The sequence below is a fragment of the Carcharhinus amblyrhynchos genome, chromosome 13, assembly GCF_965287045.1.
Source record: "Carcharhinus amblyrhynchos chromosome 13, sCarAmb.v2.hapA, whole genome shotgun sequence".
Lineage (NCBI taxonomy): Eukaryota > Metazoa > Chordata > Chondrichthyes > Carcharhiniformes > Carcharhinidae > Carcharhinus > Carcharhinus amblyrhynchos.
This window is the reverse complement of record NC_137336.1, coordinates 31,756,746-31,782,470: the sequence shown is the minus strand read 5'-3', so window position 1 is coordinate 31,782,470 and position 25,725 is coordinate 31,756,746. Positions and strand designations below refer to the sequence as shown.

Sequence of the window (25,725 nt, the reverse complement as noted above, 5' to 3'; positions counted from 1 at the left end):
TTTAAAAAAAAATGTGGTCCTTGCATTGACACTTGCAGATCATCCTCCTCAGGTCTGAAATGTATCCTTAAGTCAACTTTTTAATCCAAGTTGACACTGGCACCACTGCAATAGCCTCATTTTTAAAAGCCAAGTGCTTTTGTGTAACTTTGTCAAACATTTTCTTAAAATCCATGCAGTCAACATCCATTATCATCCATCAATTTTTTGTTACATCACCAACACATTAGATCAAACATGATCTGCTTTTGAGACATCTGAGCTGGCTTTCCTGAATTAACTCAAACCTCTACGTGCTTGTTTACTGTATTTTGTTTCTAAGAACTTACCCACTATTAATATTAAACTTACTGGCTTCTTGTTGCTGTCTTTACATCCTTTTTTGAACATTTGTCATTGTCCCCTATGCATGTGGAAGATTATGGAATGCCTTTTCGCTATATCCACCCTTATTTCCTACAATGAATGCAAGCCATGTGGACCAGGTGACTCACCTATGTCAAACATAGCCAGTCTTTCCCATATATCCTGCCAATCAATTTTCACCCAATCCATTAACTCCACCATTTCCACTTGACTGTTTTGTCAGCATCACCTTACTTATTATGTTTTTACTGAGGATTATGTATTCTTGCCTTGCTCTGTTGCGCTAAGCATTTGTTACATTCTTTGTCTGAAATAGGGTCCCCACATCCCTTACTACCCACTTAGATGATTTTTGATTTTTTTTGACTACCATTGTATTTATGTATTCTCTTTGCCAGTGTAATTTTTCTTCACTTCCCCTCTCAACTTATTGTATTTTGCCTGGTTTATTCTGGAAGAGTTCACCAGACACGCACCATACGCTCTTGTATATTGATATATTCCATCCCCTTAGTCACCTACTTTTGGTTCCCCAAAATTTCATCCTTCGTTGGAACGTATTCAATCTATATCTGAAACATCTCCACCTTCTAATTTTACGTAAACTTGATTTTTTTTTTGCTAGTTGTCCCTGATATTGCCTCTATTCTGTGCTCTCCCAATGCTGTGTGGATGAAATCACAAAGCAGTGAATGAGGAAGTAGGAATGAGGGGTCTCTCAATTCCTAAGCCATTAGCAGCCTCCCATTCTGGACTTGATTCTGTTGTCCTTCTGCAAACTGTTCATTCTTAGTATCTCTGAGCATGCGGAATAATGCACATTCGATGCTTCTGTGTTGTTTAGGATAGCTTTTGTAACTTCAAACAAGCTCAAAGTGATTTTGAAGGAAGTGGGTATAGGGAAGGGGTGAAAAAGGGGGCAAAGAGGGGAGAACATAAAAGAACACAAGAGAAAGTGGGGAAATGAGAGTACATAGGGAATAGAAAGTAATTTACAAACATCATGCTAGTTGTTCTCCATCACAAAATCTCCACATCCTTCTATATTACATAGGTTTAACAGGCCAACATTCCAATGCACATTCCGCAGCCCAAAGTTTTTGCCATTATTAGCTGAAATGGAAGGGAATTGTTTTGTTGAAGTAACAATTGGAGACAGTTAGTGGAAAAGCAAATTTATTGTCCAATTTCTGTCCATTACCTGCAGTTTTGAAAGCTATTCACAATTATTGGACTTAAAACACTTGCACAATAAAGCAAATTACATTTGTAACAACATGAGTAAATGAGACATTTTTAGAAGTACCACAAAGGTCAACCAGTTCAAAGCATAATAAAGAAGGGAAGCAGGACCCAGGAAAAAAACTTACATAAGCATTTGACTTCAGGTTTTACATAAGTTCAGGAAATTGAAAAGGTCTTCTTAAAAAAAACATTAATTTTGATCTACTGATAGGCCATCTTACAATGCACTACTGAGAAGTTGAGAGATCATGGGGTTAAGCAAGTCATCAACATATTTATTTAAATATTGATTTTTTTTTAAAAAGCCCATTCTTATGAAGTTGCCATTTGTTCTTCTTTTCCTCCATGGTTTTAAAAATCTGCACATCTACTATGCACAATTCTGCGTATAGTTGATGTAAGCAAATTGAGGTAAGAGGGCCATATTTGATTGTCTGGTCTTTACACAGAATCACATTGCATGTACATTAAATTATACATTCAAAATTAGATGCAATTCTGAAAAATATTTAAGAATTCACATCTCCGCATACAGTAGATGCAAGTTCTTTCGTCCTCTTGAAAAAGGCACACCTTTAGAGTAATTAAAGTGACAGTGTCCTTATCTTATACTTTATTGAAGCAATTTTAGGAAAATATTAATTAAAACTATTTAAACATTACAAATTTAACTTATCAAAATTGGTAACTTTTGAAGGACTTAAATTAATATTGTGTTCTAGTAAATTTAATCTATGTCAAACGGGATGCAGTAAAGCAGATCCTTTTTAAATATATATTCATATATATATATATAAAATATATTGTCATTTTAACAGCTCATCTGGATTTTGTTAAAAGCACTTTTTTTTATATAAATTCACATTATTAGATGGCATAAAATTTATTATTAGAAGTGAATTACATATTTTTAGGTTTGGTTAATTTCTCTAATTCTACATGGTGTACATGTTCTAAATTTTCACTAAGTCCCATAGTTCTTAAACTCATGTGAATTACATGTGAATTTTGAATTCATAGATTTGGGCTCTATAAACTTGGCTGCTTATTTTGTTGTTTTTGATCACCCTGCCATAATAAATCCTTGAGTTTTACCTATAAAAGGGGAAATACCACCTGATAAGTGTCTTTGGAAAATATTTGTGTAGGACACTTTTCAGAGTATATCCTGTGCTGTCCTTTCTGTATCGGTAATTTGTAGGTACTTTGTTGCATTGTGACAATGGATTTCAAAGCTCAATCAGAATGAGACGCAATAAACTATGTACGGTATGAAATAAATCTAACTCTGATGAAGCAGGCTATGTTTATCCAACATCAATTATTGTATTCTCTCAAATTTATTCATAACCTTCTGGTCAATTCGTAATCAAAAGGAGAAATGCCATCACAAGACAGCTTGAGGACCAGATTTCTGTTCATTGTGTTCAACAATAATGTGCAACTCAAACTCTCTCATCAATTTTTGAGCTATTTCTCAACTCAACATCTTTTTCTCTTGCAGTTCTGCTCAAAGCATATGATTTATCATTCCTTCTGAATGAACTCAGGCAAAGGCCAACCAGTTATTTCATTTTTGGAGGGAACTGCTTCTTAAAGGCACCTCGCAAAACCTGAAGAAATCGAAGGTACCCAAGATTTGGAAATTTTTCATGGGCATCCTGTGTACTGAAATATGGACTTTAGTTTCTGTGAGAGATAGGGATAGATTCAACTTTGTATCTGAATTGGGACTGCTTTTTAAAAACTGCGTGAAGCACACATGTAGGAGATAGATATACTTTACAACTATCTTTGTTAAAACAAAGATGAGTGAGTTTCTGAATTGACAAGGGAACCAAAATCAACATGCAACAAGTTACCTGAAACAGCATTCCTAAAGGATCTGCTGCAGATTAGAAAAACAAATGTCCTGTGGGGCTACATATATATGTCCATTTAATACAAATACTGGGGCTCTGCATGCATGAGATAATATCTTGCAAGGTGACTAAATTTGCCTGTAGCTGCCTCCTTACTGTGGAAGGATATAGTGCTGTGTTCTGAAATCTATTTTTGCCATTGCTGATTGATGGCTAGTGCAAAAGTCACTTTTTCTGATGTTAGAGACAGTTTCTTTTGTTTTTCTGTGTTTAGGGCAGAAATTCAAATATATATATATATTCTCCTCCCCAAAATAGGACCAGCCCACTTTTTTTTTAAAAAAAAGCACCATTTCGATCACTCTTTTCAATTACTGATAAAATAACAACTGGACTTCAATTCTCTTTTGTTTATCCTATATTAGATGGGTGCTGATAAGATAATAAATATTTTAGAACAAAAAAAAGTAATCAGAAACTTTACTCTAATACATATTTCAATTTAAAATCAGGCCTCGTCTACAATACTGGTGAAAAGAGTTCCTGATCAGAATATATTCCATTGCTACATTATGGCACATAATTAACATTGAAGAGAATTCCCAGTCATTTTTTAAACAGCACATTCCCTTCTTCTGGGAAAAGAATTCGAGCCAAATGTTCAAAATAAAAATTGTTTTTGGCATTGTTTTTGAACCCATTGTTAGCTTGGGGCCTCCAGCTGCCCACTAAATACTGAACCTTCACAAAAAGAGACACTGGCTAGATTGCAGTCATTATGATGTTATTAAAAACACTTTCATCCCTACTGTGAGCTACATATATTCAAATTATCATTAATGGACTCAATTATTCATTCATGAGTTACCAAGCCAATTCACACTGCCCATAAAATATTTCATGTGACAGCCAGTTGGGAGCAGGCAATCTGATTTTTTAAACTCCATCCTTCAAAGCGCACAGGAAAAGGTGGAGAGGTTTGAACTTTGGATGCTGCCCTTTGCAGATGGAGAGTGGGAAGGCACAGCCCCTCTCTAAGATGGAATCCCACCTTTCTTCCTAATTCTCTGCAGCTTTAAACCCAACACCCACCCATGCCGTCTCTTTGATCTGCTGAAACTCACCCTGCCCAAGACCCTGGAGTTACAGCTTCAGTCCAAATTTATGCTGGTTAAATGGATTGACCATGCTAAATTGCCCCTTGGTGTCCCAGGGTGTGAGAGTAGGGGCTACAGCAATAGGGACTGGATGGGATGTTCTGTCGGAGGGTCCCTGAAGACCCAATGGGCCAAATGGCCTCCTTCTGTAGACATTCTATGATTCTATAGGGCTTCCTACTACTTCTTCTTGCAGTACTGGCAGTGGCCACTAATGTGCATGAGGTGCTCCTGGGACTGGTAAAGCTGCCAGTCAATTAGATTAGCCAGCACCTCCAGAAGGTGGGACTTCCACCCAGTGAGGGGTGGAAGCCCCACACTGCCCTAGTTATAGTGTGGGACAGGCTGGCAATGGAGTGGATTCTCCACTTCAACTTAACATCTGGGGGGCAGGGGGCACCAGTCCTCCCTCCCTTGTATTCAGCCCGAAGGTAGCATCAAGCCAGGCAAAGCAATAGCAAAAACATAAAAGTAAAATTTTCTCTGCCCCAGACCTTCAAGAGCATGATAGCTTTAAAGCATGGGACACCTACAACACCAAGACCTGATCCTTCTAGGCATAGGAATTCAATGATATACAATTGTGTATTTTTAATTACCTTTTTCTAAACATCTGGTGCCAATACCCAGGATTAGTTTCTTTTTCCCAAAAGCCACAGTTCTGTAACGCCATGGAATTGAAATTTGTTGAAAAGGATTGGTGATTGAGAAGGGGAAAACATTTCTAGGGCAAGCAAAGAAGCATCAAGCTGGAGTTAAAGATTACAACAGCTCTAAACTGAAGACTAACGTTGTGAAACTATTCCTGTTAGTTCCGCTCCCTGCCTGGAGAGCTAATCAGTGAAACAGTTCCTGAAACATTGGATGGGATTAAATTTTCTATGGATTTAAGCAAGTCCTCCTCTTAAACATACAATGGAAATTAGAGTAACACAAAGCATCAGTAAAGAATCTGTTTAAAGATTACTGACTTCCACATTATAACCTTGGAGAAATCAAGTGCTCTGATCTAATTGCTCAATACTTGTCTCTTTTTAACTAGTTAAACTATTCACTTTTTAAAAAAAAACTTGCCTTGAGATATCAATTAATGTAAAGCACCAGTCAGACTTGTGCCCCTGAATAATCTCTGCTCTGTTAACACTGATCAAGCAATTATCAAAAGTAGCATCACCTGAAATTTAAAACAAATTACATGAATACATTTTCAAACAATGGAAGCTGGCAAAGAACTGAATTCAATATAGCTTACAGAAGGAATGCAGTATACATACATATTGATGTGTATATATCTCATATTTGTGTAGGCCTTTCAACCTGAGGCACATGTTGAGTAGAGTCAACCAAGTGCTGATATAGACACGTGTGCTGGGTATTCAGGGTGGTTTTAGCTTTCTAAAGCTTCAAGTCACCTATAATCCCACAGCCATTATATTGTTTTTAAGATATGCCAAGTGTAATGAAGCAATAAGTATGTATACTGAAAGCAAATGTATACATTACTTCACAAAATGAGTCAGGATGCAAGCTATGCCTTAGCAATTAAGGGCACACTCCAAAATTGACCATATGAGGTTGCTGCATGCTTTCACAATAAAAACACATTGCAAAATAAACAAACAGTATATGCATTGCACCATGGAAAACCAAACCTTATTCAACAAACGGAGAAATACTAATAGACAGATATGTTGAATTTAAATGATAACATGCATCAGGACTTTTCTGAATGAAGAGATAATATTAGTGATATATTGGCATTAAAAGCTGTTAGCTTCAACTGGCATGTGTTGTGCTGCCACCTGCAGCATCAGAAGTAATAGTTACTTAAAAAGTCTTGGCAACTATTGCTTTTCATTGACTTGGAGTCAAATTTAAAACATTGCAGGAAAATTCATATCCATCAATGTAACATTTCCTTTTGCATGTCAAAAACATGGTTCAATCACTTTATCAATGCGTGAGTACAGTTAATGTTCCTGTTGCCTCCTCTTGTGCACAATGGCAACCAACAAAAAATCTGCAGCTGAATACAGCGAACTTAGGTTACACACACTTAGGATGTTAATAGGTATTGATCTCCTATGATCAAGATGTAATTACTGCAATACTGGTGCTATTGTGATTAAAAGCAAAGCATTTTGACTAAACTGGCTGCTATAATTAGGTTAACTGGCATTAATGTCTTCAAATACAATGAATAATTGTCAGAGCATACATTTATTTTTGCCCTATTAATATCAGTTCTCCATCCCAAAGTACAGATGTACTGAAGATCTTGGACACATGATGGTATACAGCATAAGCAATGTTGGGGCTGAATTTACTTATGCTTGTGATTTGCTTTGATGCTGTTGCTTGACAAACATTTTATTAGCTAATGAGACATAAAACAAGTTGAACAGAGGATTTTCTGGGCTTATATGTACACTCGCTACTGCAATTAAATGTGTTTATGTGACAGTGTCAAAAATGGTGCGAGGGTTTCCTCTTTCTTAAAAGGATTTAAAGGCAGGCATAATTTCAATGCTCCAACTCAGTTAACTATACTACTAGTTATTGACCAGATCACCAGCTGAGTGGAGTGCCAGCTTTTGAACAAAAGCAGAAAGTGGCATGTTTAATTATTTTGTTTGAATCACACTGAATTGTGGCAGGCACAGTGAATTCCACGGCCCAGACTGTAGGTGAGTGGATTGCAAGTAAGAGGAGAAATAAATTTACAAGCTGTGACTGCTTCTACATTCCCTGATTTCTTTTTGAAAGCAGCCCTTCTTGCTTTCAGCAGGTGCATTTTGATTATTTGCATTTAACTACAATAATAACCAGAATTACCACCGCAACACTGCAATTGTGAACATGAATAGAACTCCCATTCCATGGCAATATTGTCCTCTAACATATTACAAACCGCACACCAGAGGGAAGCATAGATATGACTGATATCAACTAGAAATGTATTGAATACAAAGGTAGATTGCAATTAGGTTAAGAGTTAAAAAATAGAAACTTTTATCACCAGAATTAGCCTATACCACAATAAGCTTCTGTCAGTCTAAACTTTACAATATGTTTACATTAAGGAATGCATCAACCCCGTCGAAGCGGAGAGGGGATTTTCCTAAAAAAAAAGGTCCAGGTGCTTATTACAGAAGCTGTGCTAACTCCATTATGGAGCATGGGTACAAATCTAACAGCAATGATGAACCAACAAGCATCGGAATCAAACAAAGTAAATTTTAAAATGTGACTTGGATGCCAAGGGCAAATAATTGGCAGAAATTTTGCAACTTCTTTAGACGTGGCCATTGTATGTTCCTATAAGCTATCTAATCCAGGTCATAAGCTTGCAGTGGGCTGCAAACATTTATCCACGCTCTCCAGAAATTAGAGGTTTGTCCTTTTTTTTGTTGAGTAATTCAAATACCAGCTTGTTCATCTATAGTTGATCAGTCTCTTTCAAAATGGCCAGTTTCTGCATATTTACATGAGAGCTATGAGCAGGCTCACTTGTACAACACAGAATTCAATGATGGCTATAAAGGAAAACTTTATCGGGCTCAAATTCCACTTAATATAAAAAATGCGTACAGAGAGAAAAAAAACTAAGTTAGCAGTTTTCCTGCATTAATAATACAGTAAACTGTCCAAATTGGCTACATTAGACTTAAAAAGCTAAAAAAGGCACAATTTTCCCTTTTCTGATATACACTGTAAACTTCTCATTAGAATGCATGCATAAAATCAAATCTGTATCACAATACACAAAAATAAAGTTTACAAACAAAACACATGCAGATTTTCTGCCACCTATGTTTTCCAATGTACAATCCTTGGGCTGTAAAACTTCATCTCCTTTTCTCCTCAGCCCAGGCCCGATCTTCTCTGTAAACTGTATGTAGTGCATATGACATAATGGCAAAGCATTTGCAGGACAAGCATTTCCAAAATCCCGATCACTTTGCAAAAAGCTATGCAGGATAATTTTAAGGCATTTTTTTTCCTGTTTTAAGGCAGTCATTTGTGGTGAAACCGGAGCTGTTTGGCCATGCCAGCCATGACTTTTGGTAACTGATTGCTAATGATTTCCACCAACATTTCAGGGAACTCCACACTGAGAGTCTTTGATTCCACAAAGGTGTAGAAACAAAACTGCAACAATCCTTCAACCAACTACAAGAGAAAACAAGTATATTAGTAAAGCATAGATTTGTACAGCCAACACTGTTTCTGTAGGCAGTAAAAATCAATGAAATATGAAGAAATTACAAATAAAAATGACATTATTAGAGCCATAGAACATTACAACGCAGAAACAGGCCTTTTGGCCCTTCTTGACTGTACCAAATCATTTTTCTGCCTAGTCCCATTGACCTGCATCTGGACCATATCCCTCCACACCCCTCTCATCCATGTACCTGTCCAAGTTTTTCTTAAATGTTAAAAGTAAGTCTGCATTTACCACTTCATTTGGCAGCTTATTCCACACTCTCACCACTCTCTGTATGAAGAAGCCCCCGCTAATATTCCCTTTAAACTTTTCCCCCTTCACCCTTAACCCATGTCCTCTAGTTTTTTCTCCCCTAGCCTCAGTGGAAAAAGCCTGCTTGCATTCACTCTATCTATACCCATCATAATTTCATACACCTCTATCAAATCTCCCCTCATTCTCCTACACTCCAGGGAATAAAGTCCTAACCTATTCAACCTTTCTCTGTAACTCAGCTTCTCAAGTCCCGGCAAGATCCTTGTAAACCATCTCTGCACTCTTTCAACCTTATTAATATCCTTCCTGTAATTAGGTGACCAAAACTGCATACAATACTCTAAATTCAGCCTCACCAATGTCTTATACAACGTCGCCATAACATTCCAAGTTTTATACTCAATACTTTGATTTATAAAGGCCAATGTACCAAAAGCACTCTTTACAACTGTATCTACCTGTGACGTCACTTTTAGGGAACTATATATCTGTATTCCCAGGTCCCTCTGTTCTACTGCGCTCTTCAGTGTCTTAGCATTTACCTTGTATGTTCTACCTTGGTTTGTCCCACCGAAGTGCAATACTGCACACTTGTCTGCATTAAATTCCATCTGCCTTTTTTCAGCCCATTTTTCTAGCTTGTCCAAATCCCTCTGCAAGCTTTGAAAATCTTCCTCACTGTCCACTACACCTCCAATCTTTGTATCATCATTATTATATAATAAATATATTATTGATGTATTCTAGTAGAAATTTCCGAGGTTACCCACTATTCCCTAGTGGTTGAATAGCCAATTATCTTAACTGTGCTAGAAATTTTTGGACACTGCTCATGGAGGCATTTAGGTTCCCATTTTTGTAAGAGGTATCTTGTTAGCACTCTCCAATTCTATCATAGTCTAAAATCAGGATTTTGCTGTGTGAAAAATTACAGATTCAGACTTCTACACCTTCCAAATTTTATTTTATACCCTTTCTTTCCCCATGCATTGCTTCTTTTTTCCAGTTTTATTTTTCAAAATCTTATGTTGCACTATTGTTAATGATTCTTCCTGAACCTATTGTAACACTAGCATCTATGAGTCAGAAGGCTGAGTGTTTGAGATTCAGTCCAGGAATTGAATAGATTATTTAATGCAGATGCCATCCTTCTGATGCAATATAAAGCTGAGCCTACATTCACCCATTTGTCAAGAAGGACATTAAAGATCTTCCAGCAATGCAGTGAAGTGGTCATGAGTCAAACCCAGATGATGTGAAATTTCAGCTATGTCAAAGTTGTCAATAGCAAATTCCATAGAACAATGCCCATGATAAACTGAAATTGTACACTGGTAATTCTGGATTAGACAAACTTGTCTAGCTGGTTATATGACAGTGCCAAGCAATCTGAGCAGAATTGGACCACACAAAATAATCGAGCCCAAGGAAATGAGCACAAAATCATGAAGCCCAAGGAGGCTGACGACCCTGAAGATTACAACGAATGCCCACCTTTGGTGTAGTTGAGAATGCAAAACTTTACTTAAGGGTATTTCGCACACTGGGCAGAACGCAATCCTTCTGGCAGTGAGTTTGGAGGCAGGGGAGCATTAAATCAGGAGGGTGAAGCCAACTCCATTTAGTGAACCACTCCCTGTGACTCCTAACCCACCTTCACTTAACTGTGACTTGGGTCCCACATCAACTGTAGGCCTCTGCTGGGTGCATTATCTGCAGCAGCCGCTGCTCACGCTGGCAATCATGGGCAATGTAGAACTGATTCCTCGGTACACTAACAGCAAGTGCCACTACTTTTTGAGGTTCTACCTGTCCCGAGTGTTGCGAAGGATGGGTCTGGCCACACTGCTGCGGAATGCTCCAAGTAGTTGGACCGTACCGCAGCACCTGTCCTTCATGGAGAAACTTTTCCGCAAACACACCGTTGACCACATGGCGACTAAGCAGCGGTCAGCGCGTAACGTCCTTGGGGCCCTGAGAGAAAAGGAGACGGCGGATCCTGTTGGATGGTTCCCTGAGCAGACTGTCAGTGTCGTCTGGCAGAACACCTCATCACCAGAACTGAGAAACAAGCACCAAGATCCGGCTTGGCTGGTGGTGAGAAGGGCACTCCCCGTCAGATCCTTTATGCACACTCGAGGTCTCAACAGCACTGCACGCTGCCCTCGAAGCGGCTGCGGGGCTGATGAGACGGTCACACACCTCCTTGTGGAATGTGCCTTTGCAAAGAAGGTCTGGAGTGAGATGCAGTGGTATTTGTCGAGGTTTGTCCCGAGCAGCTCGATGAAGCAGAACTCTGTGCTCTATGGGCTGTTTCCGGGGATGCACACCGAGACAAATATCAACTGTTGCTGGAAGGTCATCAACTCGGTGAAGGACGCACTTTGGTCCACCCGAAACTTGCTGATCTTCCAGCTGAAAGAACTGTCCTTGACTGAGTGTTGCAGACTGGCACATTCCAAGGTCCAGAACTACGTGCTGAGGGACGCGCTGAAGCTTGGGGCAGCCGCCGCAAAGGCACAATGGAGAAAGGCTACACTGTAAGGCCTTTTAATGGAGGCAGACCGAGGGCCCGGGAACTGCAGAATACCCTCGACCTGCGTAACTGTGTGCCAATCTGAGCAACAATGGCACACAGTAATTTATTGAGGCATGTATATAGTTTTAAGTATTGAAATGTAATCATTGTAATTAGTACAAATCTGTAAATATTGAGGCATGGATATAGTTTTAAGTATTGAAATGTAGTCATTGTAATTTGTATAGACCTGAAAGAATGTCTTGATTCTGCATTGTTTGCAGTTCAAAGCTCTGTACATTTGCAATAGTTCATTTGAATTTTTTATGAATAAAGTATATTTTTGGAAAAAAAATGGAGAACTGATTGGCTAGCAGCTATTTGGGGGCTGATGGTATTTCCTTGATTGGGGAAAGTCCAAAGCTGGCCAGTTAACTGCCCAATGGGCATTAATTTTGGGAGATCTTCTCTAATGGAGGCTCCAGCGGGATCTCTGGCAGGTCAGAGCTCAACAGCAAATTTTACCCATTGTTGGCCTAATCTCTTCCTTGTAGTACATCATTGTTCTGCTTTCATGACTGTCAATCTGGAGCTGCAACCAGCTAACAGGGCAGGTGTTTAATAACAGCCCATATTGATTTCACTTTTGTTTAGATTATGATCTGGAGCGCATCACATGATAAAATTCTACTACTGCATAGTTTAAAGTTGGTCTGACCAACACACAAACTTTAATTAAAAGCTAAGCACAAGGATAGGCTAGCATTACACAACACAGCAGAAGAATATGACTAATTCTCATGTCAAGATTCCAATCACAGCTGGAACGACAGGAAAAGCAACTACCTTTTATGTTTCATCCCTATGCAGCTAAGAAACAAGTTACATCTAAAGGTTCTTGCAAGCTTGCTGCTTGTTTAGTACTTGAATGTCGAGAGCCTCATTATCAGAAGATTGATATTTAGGACTTTAAAGAAACGCTCCAACTCCTCTGTGAACTGAGCATCAACTGCAGTCCTTGCTCTCCAACTACAATCTGTGGCTCAGTTGGTAGCATTTTTCCCTCTGCATCACAAAGTTCAAGGTTCAAACCCATTCCAGGGCAACAAAAATCAAAGCTGACACATCAATGCGGTACTAACAGAGCACTGCACTGTTGGGTGAGAGGTTAATCCAAGGTCTTATCTGTCTGCTTTTGTGGATGCAAAATGCACAATGACACTATCTGGAAGAAGAACTGGCAAAGGTATCCCCAGTGTCAGGGTCAATAGTTCTCATTCCTTTTCACAAGCCCTTCCATCATAATCAAAATAAAAAAAATACTGTTTATGGGAGTTCCTTTACATTATTATTGAAAACACTGTAAATTAAGTAATTAAGAACTTGGAAATAACACAGGGCTGCTTGAATTCCTGACTATCACTGGCAAGTTTGACACGTCCGATCAAAAAACAGATTTAAATCCAGAATTTCAAATGATAGAGATTTTCTGTTGGTGAAATGCTGGATAACAGAAATTTTACTGTAACTGGTGATTATCACATTGCTGTTTTGCAAGTTTGCTGTTGCTGCCATGTTTCCTACAGCAATGGCTACGTGTCCAAAAATCACTTCAACTGTCAAGTGCTTTGAGACATCAAGTGGTTATGAAATACAAATGATGAATGCAAGTCTTTGTTTTATCAGTCCAATCTTTTATCATGACAAAATTTTTAATTTGAACAAGCTGGATGTTACTGTACTGACATCTAATTACATTTAACAGGCAAACCTTCACCCATGATACATTTACTGCAGGACTGAAATTCCCTAGAATTCTACTCACATCATGCATTGAATCCAGAAGTTTGGTCAGCTGATAAAAACGTTGCCAGTTTTGACTTGAGCTTCCTTCTTTCTTCACAATGGCTTTCCCGAGCTCCTTAATATAGGAGGTCCGAATTTCATCAAATAAAGCCTGGCTCTTCAAACCATCTACTGGTACTGCAACAGAGCAATGAAGTATTAGGTGCAGATAAGATAGAAGCAGGGAATTTGTTTCCGCTAGGTGAAACCAGAACTAGGGAGCATGGCGTCAAAATACGAGGAAGCAGATTTAGGACTGAGTTAAGGAGGAACTTCTTCACACAAAGGGTTGTGAATCTGTGGAATTCCCTGCTCAGTGAAGCAGTTGAGGCTACCTCATTAAATGTTTTTAAGGATAGGTAAATTTTTGAACCGTAAAGGAATTAAGGGTTATAGTGAGTGAACGGGTAAGTGGAGCTGAGTCTACGAAAAGATCAGCCATGATCTTATTGAATGGCGGAGGAGGCTCAAGGGGCCAGATGGCCTACTTCTGCTTCTTATTCTTATGTTCATACATTGGTCAGGCCATCAAGTGTACATACGCATGGCCCCTTTGCACTATTCAAAAGAGAAACAAATATTCCTGAACATGCAGTTGAGTACTTGATGCAGCAGGCATTCTTGCAGTATTGCAATGATATGTTAGCCTTAGTCTGGAAATAGGGTTCAAATCCATGACCTGCTGATTTAGAGACTAAACTGTTACCACTGAGCTAAGGTGATACTTGACTACATGAACAGATTTTATAAATATCTAAACTGTCTATTTATGTACAATTGCATTCAGTTATCTTTTATATTATTTGATTGTGGATTGAATGTATAAGTGTCAAATAGTCAAGATTAAAATTTTGATAATCAATAACCATTTTGCATCTGTACTTAACTGTTTTGCCATAATTCAATGCCAAATTAAAATATATTTTGAGTAGATTTTTAGTATTCTTCTCCCAGCCTGTAGGCAAATTTCCAGTTTCTTTTTGTCTGTGTGTAACAAGATGATTGAAATTGAAAAGTCATCCATTGAGAATTCAGCTATAATCACTTATGTTCTTATTCCTTGGCACAGTGCATGAAGCTCTGAGGTGCTGTGCCACATTGCTACAATGATTAACAGGCATTATACTGAGCCTAACATCTACAAATTACAGAAAACAATTCGATATGTCCAATCTATTTATTATCCTCAAGCAGAATACTTACTTGTACCAAGCAGCAATAATGCCTTCATGCATACATACTCTTCATAGGCAACCTTAAGGTTTCTGAAATCCATCGCAATGTTGCTCATTCCTTTGCATAAGCCGTACATTGATGACTGCTGCATCCGATCCCTTTGATCATGATTAAAATGAAAAATGTCAACAAATTAAATGCATATGGGAGTTGAATTCCTTTACAATTACAGCTGAAAACATTAAATTAAGTGAAGTAGATATAACCGAGGGATGCTCAAATGCACAATCTTCTTTTACGGAAGAAAATTTTCTTCTAAGAAGTCTAATAAATTTCAGGTGAGTTTAAGTTTGCAATTAACATGCTGTAGGACACACATAGATACCAGAACAGCTTAGCAAGAAGGGAAATGCTACCTGAGTTTCACCAGACTGCTAGGAAAAATTTATAGGAGGAAATCATTGTCCCTTTAAGTTCTGTATACCAACCATTCATAATTAACAACAGTCCATGAGAGACTGTAAGCAACTCTCTCTTCCCTGTTACTCTGCACGCCACTGTCATTCCTCCCTCAGTCCAGTTTCTGATGTTGCCCATTTCATTGGATTCTTTTATGACCTCACCTGTTCTTCCCTGATATTTCACCTTCTATTGTTGTCAACATCAGACCCTTACCCTACATTTTCTAGTGGTTGTACTTTCTCAATTTCCACTTCTTCACCAGGTCAATGGTTCTTTGTTGTGCCCAGTTGATTTTAAGGACCATTTGCCAGAACCACATTTCAAAAGCTGTAACCTTCTTCTTGTCAGTTTTATTGAGATTCTTACATGCATTACAGCGAATACTCCACACCAGTGATTTTGCAAGTTACTCTTCAAGTGCAGGTTGATGTTGGATGTCCTCTATATTTTGTTTAGCTGAATAAGTATAGTGTGGCAACTGCTAACCTAGCAGTGCAGCTATTCCCACCGTGATCATTTTTAATCTCAAAAATCAAAATTGATCTAAGTTTGCAGTGGTTGGGAACTGACTGTCACACTGCTCTCACCATGAGTTATCATATCTTGCTGTTATAATTCTCTACCTCACCTTCAGACTTGGCTTCCTCAGTTCTTCAGTCATCATGGATAGCTCTTGCTTGCAATCTGCCATTAGGATATTGATGTTCCAGATGCCATGACCATTAATACTGTTCCCAAAGTGCTCTGGAAGAGCAGAATTGACTTTTCTTTTGACTTCCACCTTTTGTCATTGTTGGTTGATTCCATTCCCAAAACTAAGAACTTCAAGTACACTCACGATACATTTTACCTGTTTATAAACTCTCTAAGTTAACCAGATTAGTGATGTGGCATTGCAACCCCACTCAGGTTTTCCACAGCTCTGCATAGTGGCCTGAGTCAAAGATCTCTGTGCAGTCTACAAAGAGTACCCACAATTCTTTGTCATTTTGCTTTTTGACATGCGTCTCAATTATGTTGCAAAGCACTGGAATGGCATCTGGTGTTTTTTTTTTGCTTACAGTGAAACTGAATGGTTTCTTATTTATTTCTGGTCTGATGAAGTATGAGAGTCTTTGTCTGAGCATGGTATGGCTTTTCAAGGTTTTATGCTTTGAGCAGTCTTGGGCATTATGAACTTTTGGCAATATCACCAGTTCTAAAACTGACCAATCTTCTGACCAATTTCCACTTATTTCTAATAGGTCAACAAATTTTTTTTCTCGGTTTTTACTGTTGTTATTCCTCTAGCCTTCAGAGATTCAGCAGATGTGGTAACTAAGCCTGTCACTTTTCCATTCTCTGGCTTTTTAATTGTATGTCACTGAAAGTGGGTAATTTGCACGCCTGCTGCCTTCCTTGGATGTGGTAGCCGTTTCTCAGGCTCACTCTCTGGAATCGAACCCTGATTCCCCGTCACCTGTGGTAATCATGGTAGGCACAGAGTGTACCATCGAGTTGGAAGTGAGGTCATGTTGCAATTGTACAAAACTCTGGTACGGCTGCACTTGAAGTATTGCGTACACTTCTGGTCGCCACATTATAAGGAGGATGTGGAGGCATTGGAAAGGGTGCAGAAGAGCTTTACCAGGATGTTGCCTGGTATGGTGGGAAGGTCTCATGAGGAAAGGCTGATTATGAGGGACTTGAGGTTATTTTCGTTAGAAAGAAGAAGGTTAAGAGGTGACCTAATTGAGGCATACAAGATGATCAGAGGGTTAGATAGGGTGGATAGTGAGAGCCTTTTTCCTCGGATGGTGATGGCTAACATGAGGGGACATAGCTTTAAATTACGGGGTGGTAATTATAGGACGGATGTCAGAGGTAGGTTCTTTACTCAGAGGACAGTAAGGGCGTGGAATGCCCTGCCTGCAGCAGTTGTGGACTTGCCAACTTTAAGGGTGTTCAAATGGTCAGTAGATTGGCATATGGATAACATTGGAACAGTTTAGGTTAGAGGGTCATTAGATTGGTTCCACTGGTCGGTGCAACATTGAGGACCAAAGGGCCTGTACTGTGCTGTAATGTTCTATGCTCTATGAAAGTAAGTATGTCAGTATAGCAGAAGGCAAAGAGTATGCCGGTCTTCATAGGGAGAGGATTTAAGTATAGAAATAGGGATGTTTAACTGTAATTGTATAGGGCATTGGTGAGGCCACACCTAGAGTTTAGTGTGCAGTTTTGGGTGTCCTTATCAGAGAAAGGCTGACCTTGCTAAAGAGGGAGTACAGCAAAGGTTTACCAACCTGATTCCTGGAATGGCAGGACTGTCAAATGCAGAGAGACTAAGTTGGTTAGGATTATATTCATTGGCATTCAGAAAAGTGAGAGGGGATCTCATAGGAACTTACAAAATTCTAACTGGACTAGACAGGTTAGATTCAGAAAGAACGTCCCCAGTGGTGGAAGGGTCCAGAAGTAGGGGTCATAACTAGAGGATAAGGGATGAACCTTTTAGGACTGAGGTGAGGAGAAATTTTGTCACCCAGAAAGCGATGAATCTGTGGAAAGTGGTTCAGGCCAAAACTTTGTGAGATTTCAAGAAGGAATTAGACATTGCTTTTGGGGCTAAACAGATCAAAGGATGGGTGGGTGGGTGGGTGGGTGGGGAGGCAGGACCAAGGTCCTGAATTTGATAATCATCCAGGTTATTATGAATGGCAGTGAGGGTTGAAAGGCTGAATAGCCTATTTCTACATCTGTTTTCTACGTATGTTATGTTTCTACATATGTTTACTTTCACCAATCAGCACTTTCAATTTCATCTCTTCTCAAGTTGCAGGCTGCATACTTCCTGCATTCAGATCTGATCCATTGAGTTGGGTGCAGTATTGCTGTCACCGTTCCTTTATCTGATCAACTTCGTGCCTCATATTTCAGTCTACCCCTTTCATACTAATGCCAGCTATTACATTTTTCTCTGACAGACCTGTGGCAACCTTATATACTTTGGTCTGTTCTTTTTATTCTTTCATGAGATGTGGCCAGCATTTATTGTGCATCCCTAATTACTCTTGAGATGGTGCATCTTCAGCTGTCTGGGCCTTTTCTTTAAGCACAGTCCTTTTGGCTTTTTCACTTTTACAGATTTTGGTAACCACTCCTTGATGGCCCATATGCGTTCTTCCTTGACGTTCTTCTATCAGCTTCAGACATTTCGCTGTTATCCATGGCTTCTTGCCAGTCTCAGCTTTTGGACTTATTTCATGCAACGCAGTTCCAAAACAGATAAGAATCTTTCCCAAGTTGGTTGCACTTCTGTTTGAAACCGTTCCTGCTATATGACTTGTGTAAATATAATGGAGTTCTTATGTATTCAATCTGCTTGCCATTTGGGAGAATTTTGCATTTTTCCATCTCCACCATGTGCCCTTAACCTTTAGTGTACACCTGATGATGAGCTACAACGTACACTAGCCATGAGTCTGGAATCAATACATTCTGCTTCATATGTACTCATCTAAACATAATCAATCATGTTTCTGGGCAATGTCCACTTGTGCAGTTCTTTTTCATGGTGCCAAATAACTTCTACACAAATTTACCTACTTAATGGCTATAGATATTAACAAAACATTCAACCACATAATGGAATAAGCACGAGAAAAAATGTGATACATGAAACAAAAGAACTGACCGTTAGAATGACAATGACTCAACATCACAGACAAAAATAATGCAGAAATGTTGAGGCAAAAAATTTCAAATGTAAACTAAGAGTTCAAGTCAGGGAGATAACAGTGAACACTACTCTTCTGAGCTGTCTCTTCCACGTTATAGCAACTGAATAAAGCTCACTTTCCATTATAAAACACATAATGGGAGAAATAGCAATTCTGCTGAGTATCTGCCAAACTCTGGAGAAAGAAAACCTCAAATCTTGAAGCAATTATTACCTTACACCCTTGGCATTCCCAGGAAATGCCAGTCTCCCTGATCTAAGATTATATTTTCAGCTCATGAGAAAATAATAATATTACACAAATAAAGTGGCTTGGATACGAGGAGTAGCTTTAGTAGTATTGACTATATATCAAAAATGAGAACATAAGCATTTCCCATCATTCCCATTGCAGCAATGTTTCAACACAGGCATAATATTGTCTCTTACGCAATCTGATCAAAGAATTCAACTGCACTTAGAGGCGTACATACTGATTAATCATAAGATTTTTTTGAATATTTGCTACTGCAGATCTATCCATTAAAAAGGTTCAACTCAGTTTGCTTTAGTCCATTTATTTCTCATCCCATTAAAGTTTATTTAAATCTAAAACTGGCTCATATCTTGCCTATTTGTCTTTTAAGCCTTGTATTAAATTCAATTAAATCATCAAATTATTTGCAAGATATTGCCTTACTGTCAGATTATATATTAGTTATGGCTCACATAAAATCTGAAAAGTATATGATAAGCAATTTATGAAACTAGAGTTGTTTCACATTATGACCATGTCAATGAGACTATTTAGGTCCTAGTTGGATTACAGGCAGGTAAAAAGTAAGAAGAGAACAGTGACCATAACATTCATCATATTATGGAGTTTATTTTGTGAATACAGAAGCAATTAGAGGTTAGTAAGGAGATACAGACTATTCAGCCCAAAACATCTAATTGGTCATTTAATCACCAAATTCCCATATCTTTTCAACTCCTTATCTTCCATCCACTTAGCCAATCTAATCTTATAAATTGACATGGCTTCTGTCTCAACCACTGGACCTGGAAGTGAATTCCAGTTCTTTGTATAAAGACGTTTTTGCTGCCCTCAGTTCTAAATGGAATCACAGAGTAACACAGAATATCATATTTAATCTTGTGCCCTCTCAATGCCAAAGATGTGCATCTTACGTGGACTGACCAGGTTAAATTGCCCCTTGGGCATCCAAAGCTGTGTAGATGAGATGGATTAGCCACGTCAGGGTTATGGGAAGAAAGTTTGGATAAGATTCTCTGTCAGAGTCAGTGCAGACTCGATGGGCCAAATGGCCTCTTGTGCAGTCTAGAGATTCAATGAATGAATGAACTAACAGATCTGCTTTTATTTACACTATTCCATTCTTTCATAATTTAAAACTTCCATCAAGTGAACTCAAAGCATTGTTCTAACAAAAACTCCACAACCTTCCAACTATTTGTTAATATGATACATGAAGCACCAGAAATTACAGTTAAAGATCATGACTCCAATAAATAGAAATGGATGAGTATTAAGGTGCACCAGTTTCATATAATACAGGAAGATGGTCAATTAAAAGTACTAAACACTATGCCCAAGGAAAACTGAAAATGATTTGAATCTCTGCGTATCATTAAATCAGAAGTACAAGTTGAACCTTCTGCCTTCAGTTCAATGTCATCGCTAGTGGGTATATAACTTATTGATACCATTTATAATGTGGTTTAGTGTAACTCACATCCTCTATTTAAAATAAAAACACATTACTCCTGACTCAGATTTCTGTTCTTTGCCGTGTGAGACAAAACATAAAACTTTTTTTTTTATAACCACCTGGGCCCTGTGATACAACAATAAACTTTCTTCTCAGAAAGTCAACGCGTAGGTGGCCATTTGGAGTTCCTCACATTCATAGCTTTTGCGGTTGCAAACATTTTCCATGAACCTTTGAAGGAAAGTTGGTATGTAATACTCACTCATTGAAGACTAGGTCTGGGGCGAAATAGAGCATATTGCTATTGACATGCTGATATGATCTCCAGGCAAGACTGAAAACCATTAGAGACATCCAGGAATACTGCAGCAACATCATTTGGTCATCCAGGTGCAAGGACCTGAATCCTGTGGAAGCAGATCAATACTCATCAGTATGGTTCTACTTCGATGCCAGCAAAAGTTATTGAAAGACAAGAGTGCATTCCTCATCTTGGGTATAATTTTGTTTAAAAGAAGTCTAACCATCTCTTACAAGAACTGTTACTCCACATCTGGGAAGAATTGATTCACAGTGCCTTTTGAGAACTGAATGAACTTTTTTTTCTACTGTATATAAACCTAGAATCCCAATGTGTCTGAAGAATTTTAAGTATTAAAGGAAAGCTCAAAAACACAGTTTTAGGTGTGCCTTTCAAATAATTTCCAGCAAAATTTCCGAGGCAATCTCAAAATACAGCCATTGCATGACTACAGTTTAGTATCTATTTTCCCTGCTATGTTTTCCCCATCATCAAAAGTAGATGTTCTCCACTGCCCACTTTGTCGACTATTGTGTGACTACGAGCCTATTTGGTCTCTCTTGAAAAGTTTTCACCAGTCCATTTTAGCAGCTAGTATTCTCTGTGCATTTACTAAAATATATTTAACAGTTTTAAAAGGCACGTAGATCACCTTCACAGACAAATGTTCCGCATGATACTGGGGGTTTGCTGAATATGTGGTCCAGGTTTCCAGCTGAAGTTTATGCTATGTTAATTAACCCCGGTGGTAAATAAAGGTTTTATGCCTGGACAAGTAGCCTGGAATTTTTCTTGCTATCTGTGTCAAGAACTAAAATAAAACAAACATGCTTTGAGCTTTTCTTAGGAGGCCTTGGATTGGCCAGAGCCAGAGATACAGCATATGATAATACACAGGGGTAATATGTTGAATGGCTTTCCCTATTCCACATCTGTTCAGTTTTATGCTCATACATTAGTTCTTTAACCTAGACTGCAACTACAGGATTTTAAAAAGTATTTATTTATCAACACACTTAAAAACCAACTTGACTTCATTTTCTAGGAGGACACAAGAGAATATATTTATTTTTGTTGGTGAATATGTGTGAGGTGTAAATGCTGGTAAACAAAAAGAAAATTTTTGCACACAATGTCAGCACTATACCCTCTCAAAATAAAAATCGCATGAGATGCAAAGTAAACGCCACATTGTACAATTCTCATGATGTGCCTTAAATAGCAATAAAGATCGCTATTGCACTAATGCAAAAAAGAGAGTTTAGGGGCAAGGTATTAATTTATCCAGTATCCTTTATAATTAACAATAGAAAGACATAGGAGACTGAGTTATACACATCAGAATATAGATTCTTGGGATTTCCTACAAATGACTTTCATGTTCCTGATTTTGGTCTAAGACTCCTGATCCTGATTTGTTTAAGTATAGATTTTGAAATAAATGAAGGGCAGCATCGAACATAGTTGAGAGCTTCCTTGTGATTGAATAGCATATCAATACTTTCCAAACTACAAAAGGACAACAGATACCCATGAAAATGTACCCCAGTCAGAACTTAACATTTTAAGAAAGGCATGGTAGATAATTAAAAATGAAAGTATTTTTGCCCAACAAGAATATTTTTAAAACCTTTTACCACAATTTTCAAAGCTTTCATGAGGCATAGTGCTTTGTTGTTTACCTGGTAGACCCTTTGCCCATTTCACAACTGACACCATCTGTAGCCCACCCAAGTTATTCAGTCCTGAAAGGAGCCGGTTGGGGGTGTCAGGCAGTGAGCTGTCGTATCCTGCATATAGAAGATCTGGCTCAATCACCTCAAGGATCGACGTAATGGGAAGATTCAATGTGGGCAATGGAGAACAAACTAAAGAAGTGTCCTGTGGTGGTGCCTTTGTTGCAGTTTCTGAGGTGGTGGTATGTGGTGCCTTCATCTTGTTCAATTTTTTTGTCTTCCGAGCTGTAAGGAATATCATAAATTTACTGACAGAGTTTAGAATGTCATTTGGAAGAAACACTCATCTAAACCACAATTCACAGATTTTCACTGTAACTTAGTTGCAGTGCTAGTCTAAGCCTACTTATGACTAATAAATAAACGTTAAAAATTTCAGGGTAAAAGCAACTTGTGGATGCTGGAATCTGAAACCAGAAGGGAAAATGCTGGAAAATCTCAGCAGGTCTGGCAGCATCTGTAAGGAGAGAAAAGAGCTAACGTTGAGTCCAGGTGATCCTTTGTCAAGCCTGCTGAGATATTCCAGCATTTTCCCTTTTGGTTTAAAAAACTCAAGCCTGACCAGAAAGCCCATTTTTGTGATTGATTAAATAATGTTAATAGATCATGGCTTAGTAGAAAAAAATTATTGGAAACTATTAAGGATGGTCAGTGTGTATTGTAAATTTTCAACAGAATTAGTTTTTTTTAACAGCAATATAAATTAGCACGTTCTTATTACAGTAAAATAGAAAACTATAAAATTACTGAACAATGCTCAAGAAACAGAACACTACCACGAAAGAAACAACCAAGACTATGTGTAGTCTGATATAATATGAAGCAGAAATGCTTTTAGTCAGATGTTAGGCATAACATAATTGAAGATAAGCATGAATTCCCAAAAATACATTTCAATAATGAAGAAACACATATTTTGGATTAGTATCTTCATGAACCAATTCAGTGTATTTTAGTATTATTGAATAATTATTTCATATTAGTGCATTTCTAATGGCATTGATCAAGAATAACATGCAGTGTTTTATAAGGATGGGAATTCCATCCTTCATGTGAGACATTATGTAACCATCTGCTCCTAAAATGGGACTGTGTTAAAATAACAAAACCAGTTCTTGATTGGGACCAGTGTGTGCAACAGAAAAGATATGTTCAATTAAGCGTATAAACAATGTTTGGATGCTATAAATAGGAGGATTTATTTTACTATTGCTGGGGTAATTTTTCCATTAATTGGCTTGTAAATTCCTAGCTTTGCCCCAAATTTAACACAACAGTAAGCAACTCACATTCGCTCATTTTTTTTACATTTTTAAATACATGACGAACTAATAGATGACAATTAGAAACAAAATACATTTTTTGTGACAGTAGCATTGGCACATCACGTTGTTTTATGCTATACAATATATCATATAAAACAATTTGTACATTGATTTATGGTGCTCAGCTATGGCCAATACAGTGATGTTCAATATTTCCATCTTGTTGACCCTTTATGAAGTGTAGAGCAGACTACCTGAGGCTGCAAAATGGAGAAATGGAGGGAGCAGTGGGATGCAAAAGAGATAAGGAAAGGTTAAAGTTTGTAGGGTGTTGGGAATAGCTGGTGGTCCTAAGCTTCAAATTTTCATGGAACAGCCATTGAAAGTCCCCGCTCAGGCAGCAGATAAATAGAGTAAAGGTTATAAGTGAGTGAGAAGGTGGAAAACTAGTAGAGTTTGCAAGCCTTACTAAACTGAAGTTCGAGGCTTGGGAAATCATAGAAACACGATTTGTTCTCAACACAACCATCAAGAAGACTGATGCTGTTGTGCCACTTAAGCTGGAGGCCAAATTAAGAGGATTAAATGAATGGTATTTTAGTGGAGTGGTACAACTGTAGCACCATGACAGAAACAGATTGAATTAATTGCCAAGTTGGTAAGATGCATGCAAATGCAAGATGTTTAATATATGACAAAGAAGATCATTAATACATTAAAAGTTGTGAATGCTGTGTATTTGCTGCAGATACAACTCTGTAACCTTGTGTGTGAAGATTTTTGGCTGATGCTTTATGCTCACTCTAATAATGGAAAACCTCTATGTCAACATTCCAGACACGCTGTAATTGAAAGTCCCTCAACAATAGATGGCACTATTGTTCCTTTTTCTGTTCGATCTTTATTACCCAGAATTCAGGTTGTCTCAAGGTATCAGCATACCAAAAACAACGAGCAGTCAAATATTTTGGTTTCAATGGCCCAAAAATAAAAATCCACATTTAATACTGCCCACAGTGGACAGAACAAAATGGGTGTTTCAATTCTTGGCCCCACTATTTTCCTGCGAAGTGTTTGACTAGTGCTCTGCTTGTACCCTTTCAGATGTGGAGATGCCAGCGTTGGACTGGGGTAACACTTTAAGAAGTATGAAAACACCAGGTTAAGTTCCAACAGGTTTATTTGGTAGCATAAGCCACTAGCTTTTGGAGCACTGCCCCTTCATCAGGTAAGTGGGAGTTCTGTTCACAAACAGGGCACATAAATACACAAACTCAATTTACAAAAAATTTACAATTTGTAGATCTGTTTGCGAACAGAACTCCCACTTACCTGATGAAGGGGCTACAGTTGTACCACTTCATTAAAATACAATTCATTTAATCCTCTTAATTTGTAAATTTTTTGTAAGTTGAGTTTGTCTTCATGTGCCCTGTTTGTGAACAGAACTCCCATTTACCTGATGAAGGGGCAGTGCTCCGAAAGCTAGTGGCTTGTGCTACCAAATAAACCTATTGGAATTTAACCTGGTCTTGTTAGACTTTTTACTGTACCCTCTTAGCTATGCCTTGAGATCTCACTCCTCCTACTGTTCTGCAATGTTCCCACTGCAGTGGTTGGTTAAAATGACTTCTCTCCCATCATGTTCCTTGTTTCATTCAATGAATCCAAGCTCTGTCAGTAGCTCCCAATCTATCCCAATTGCAGCATAAAATTCTGCAAAGCAGATTATATCTTGTATACAGCTTACAAGGCAACACTGAACTGGAATCGTCAAGGAGCCTACTGAGTACTGAGTGTATTTGCTCAACAGGTCATCACCCAAATATGCTGCTGCTGCTCCTTTAATTTTGAGCAAGTTAACATTGGCATA

At 38.3% G+C, this 25,725-nt stretch overlaps 1 protein-coding gene across 2 annotated transcripts in view; it reads right to left on the bottom strand.

Moving 5' to 3' along the window:
* Positions 1-1,414: 1,414 nt before the first annotated feature.
* LOC145351813 (glucocorticoid receptor-like) overlaps positions 1,415-25,725 on the bottom strand; it is a 111,849-nt gene continuing 87,538 nt past the window's right edge. For both annotated transcript variants that reach the window (XM_080201474.1, XM_080201475.1), the window contains exons 5-9: positions 22,534-22,812; positions 20,813-20,957; positions 14,683-14,813; positions 13,460-13,617; positions 1,415-8,803 (exon numbers count right to left, since the gene is read on the bottom strand). In XM_080201474.1, coding sequence (XP_080057600.1) covers positions 8,648-8,803; positions 13,460-13,617; positions 14,683-14,813; positions 20,813-20,957; positions 22,534-22,812 — 869 coding nt within the window. In that variant the 3' untranslated portion in view covers positions 1,415-8,647. The remainder of the gene's footprint in view (positions 8,804-13,459; positions 13,618-14,682; positions 14,814-20,812; positions 20,958-22,533; positions 22,813-25,725) is intronic.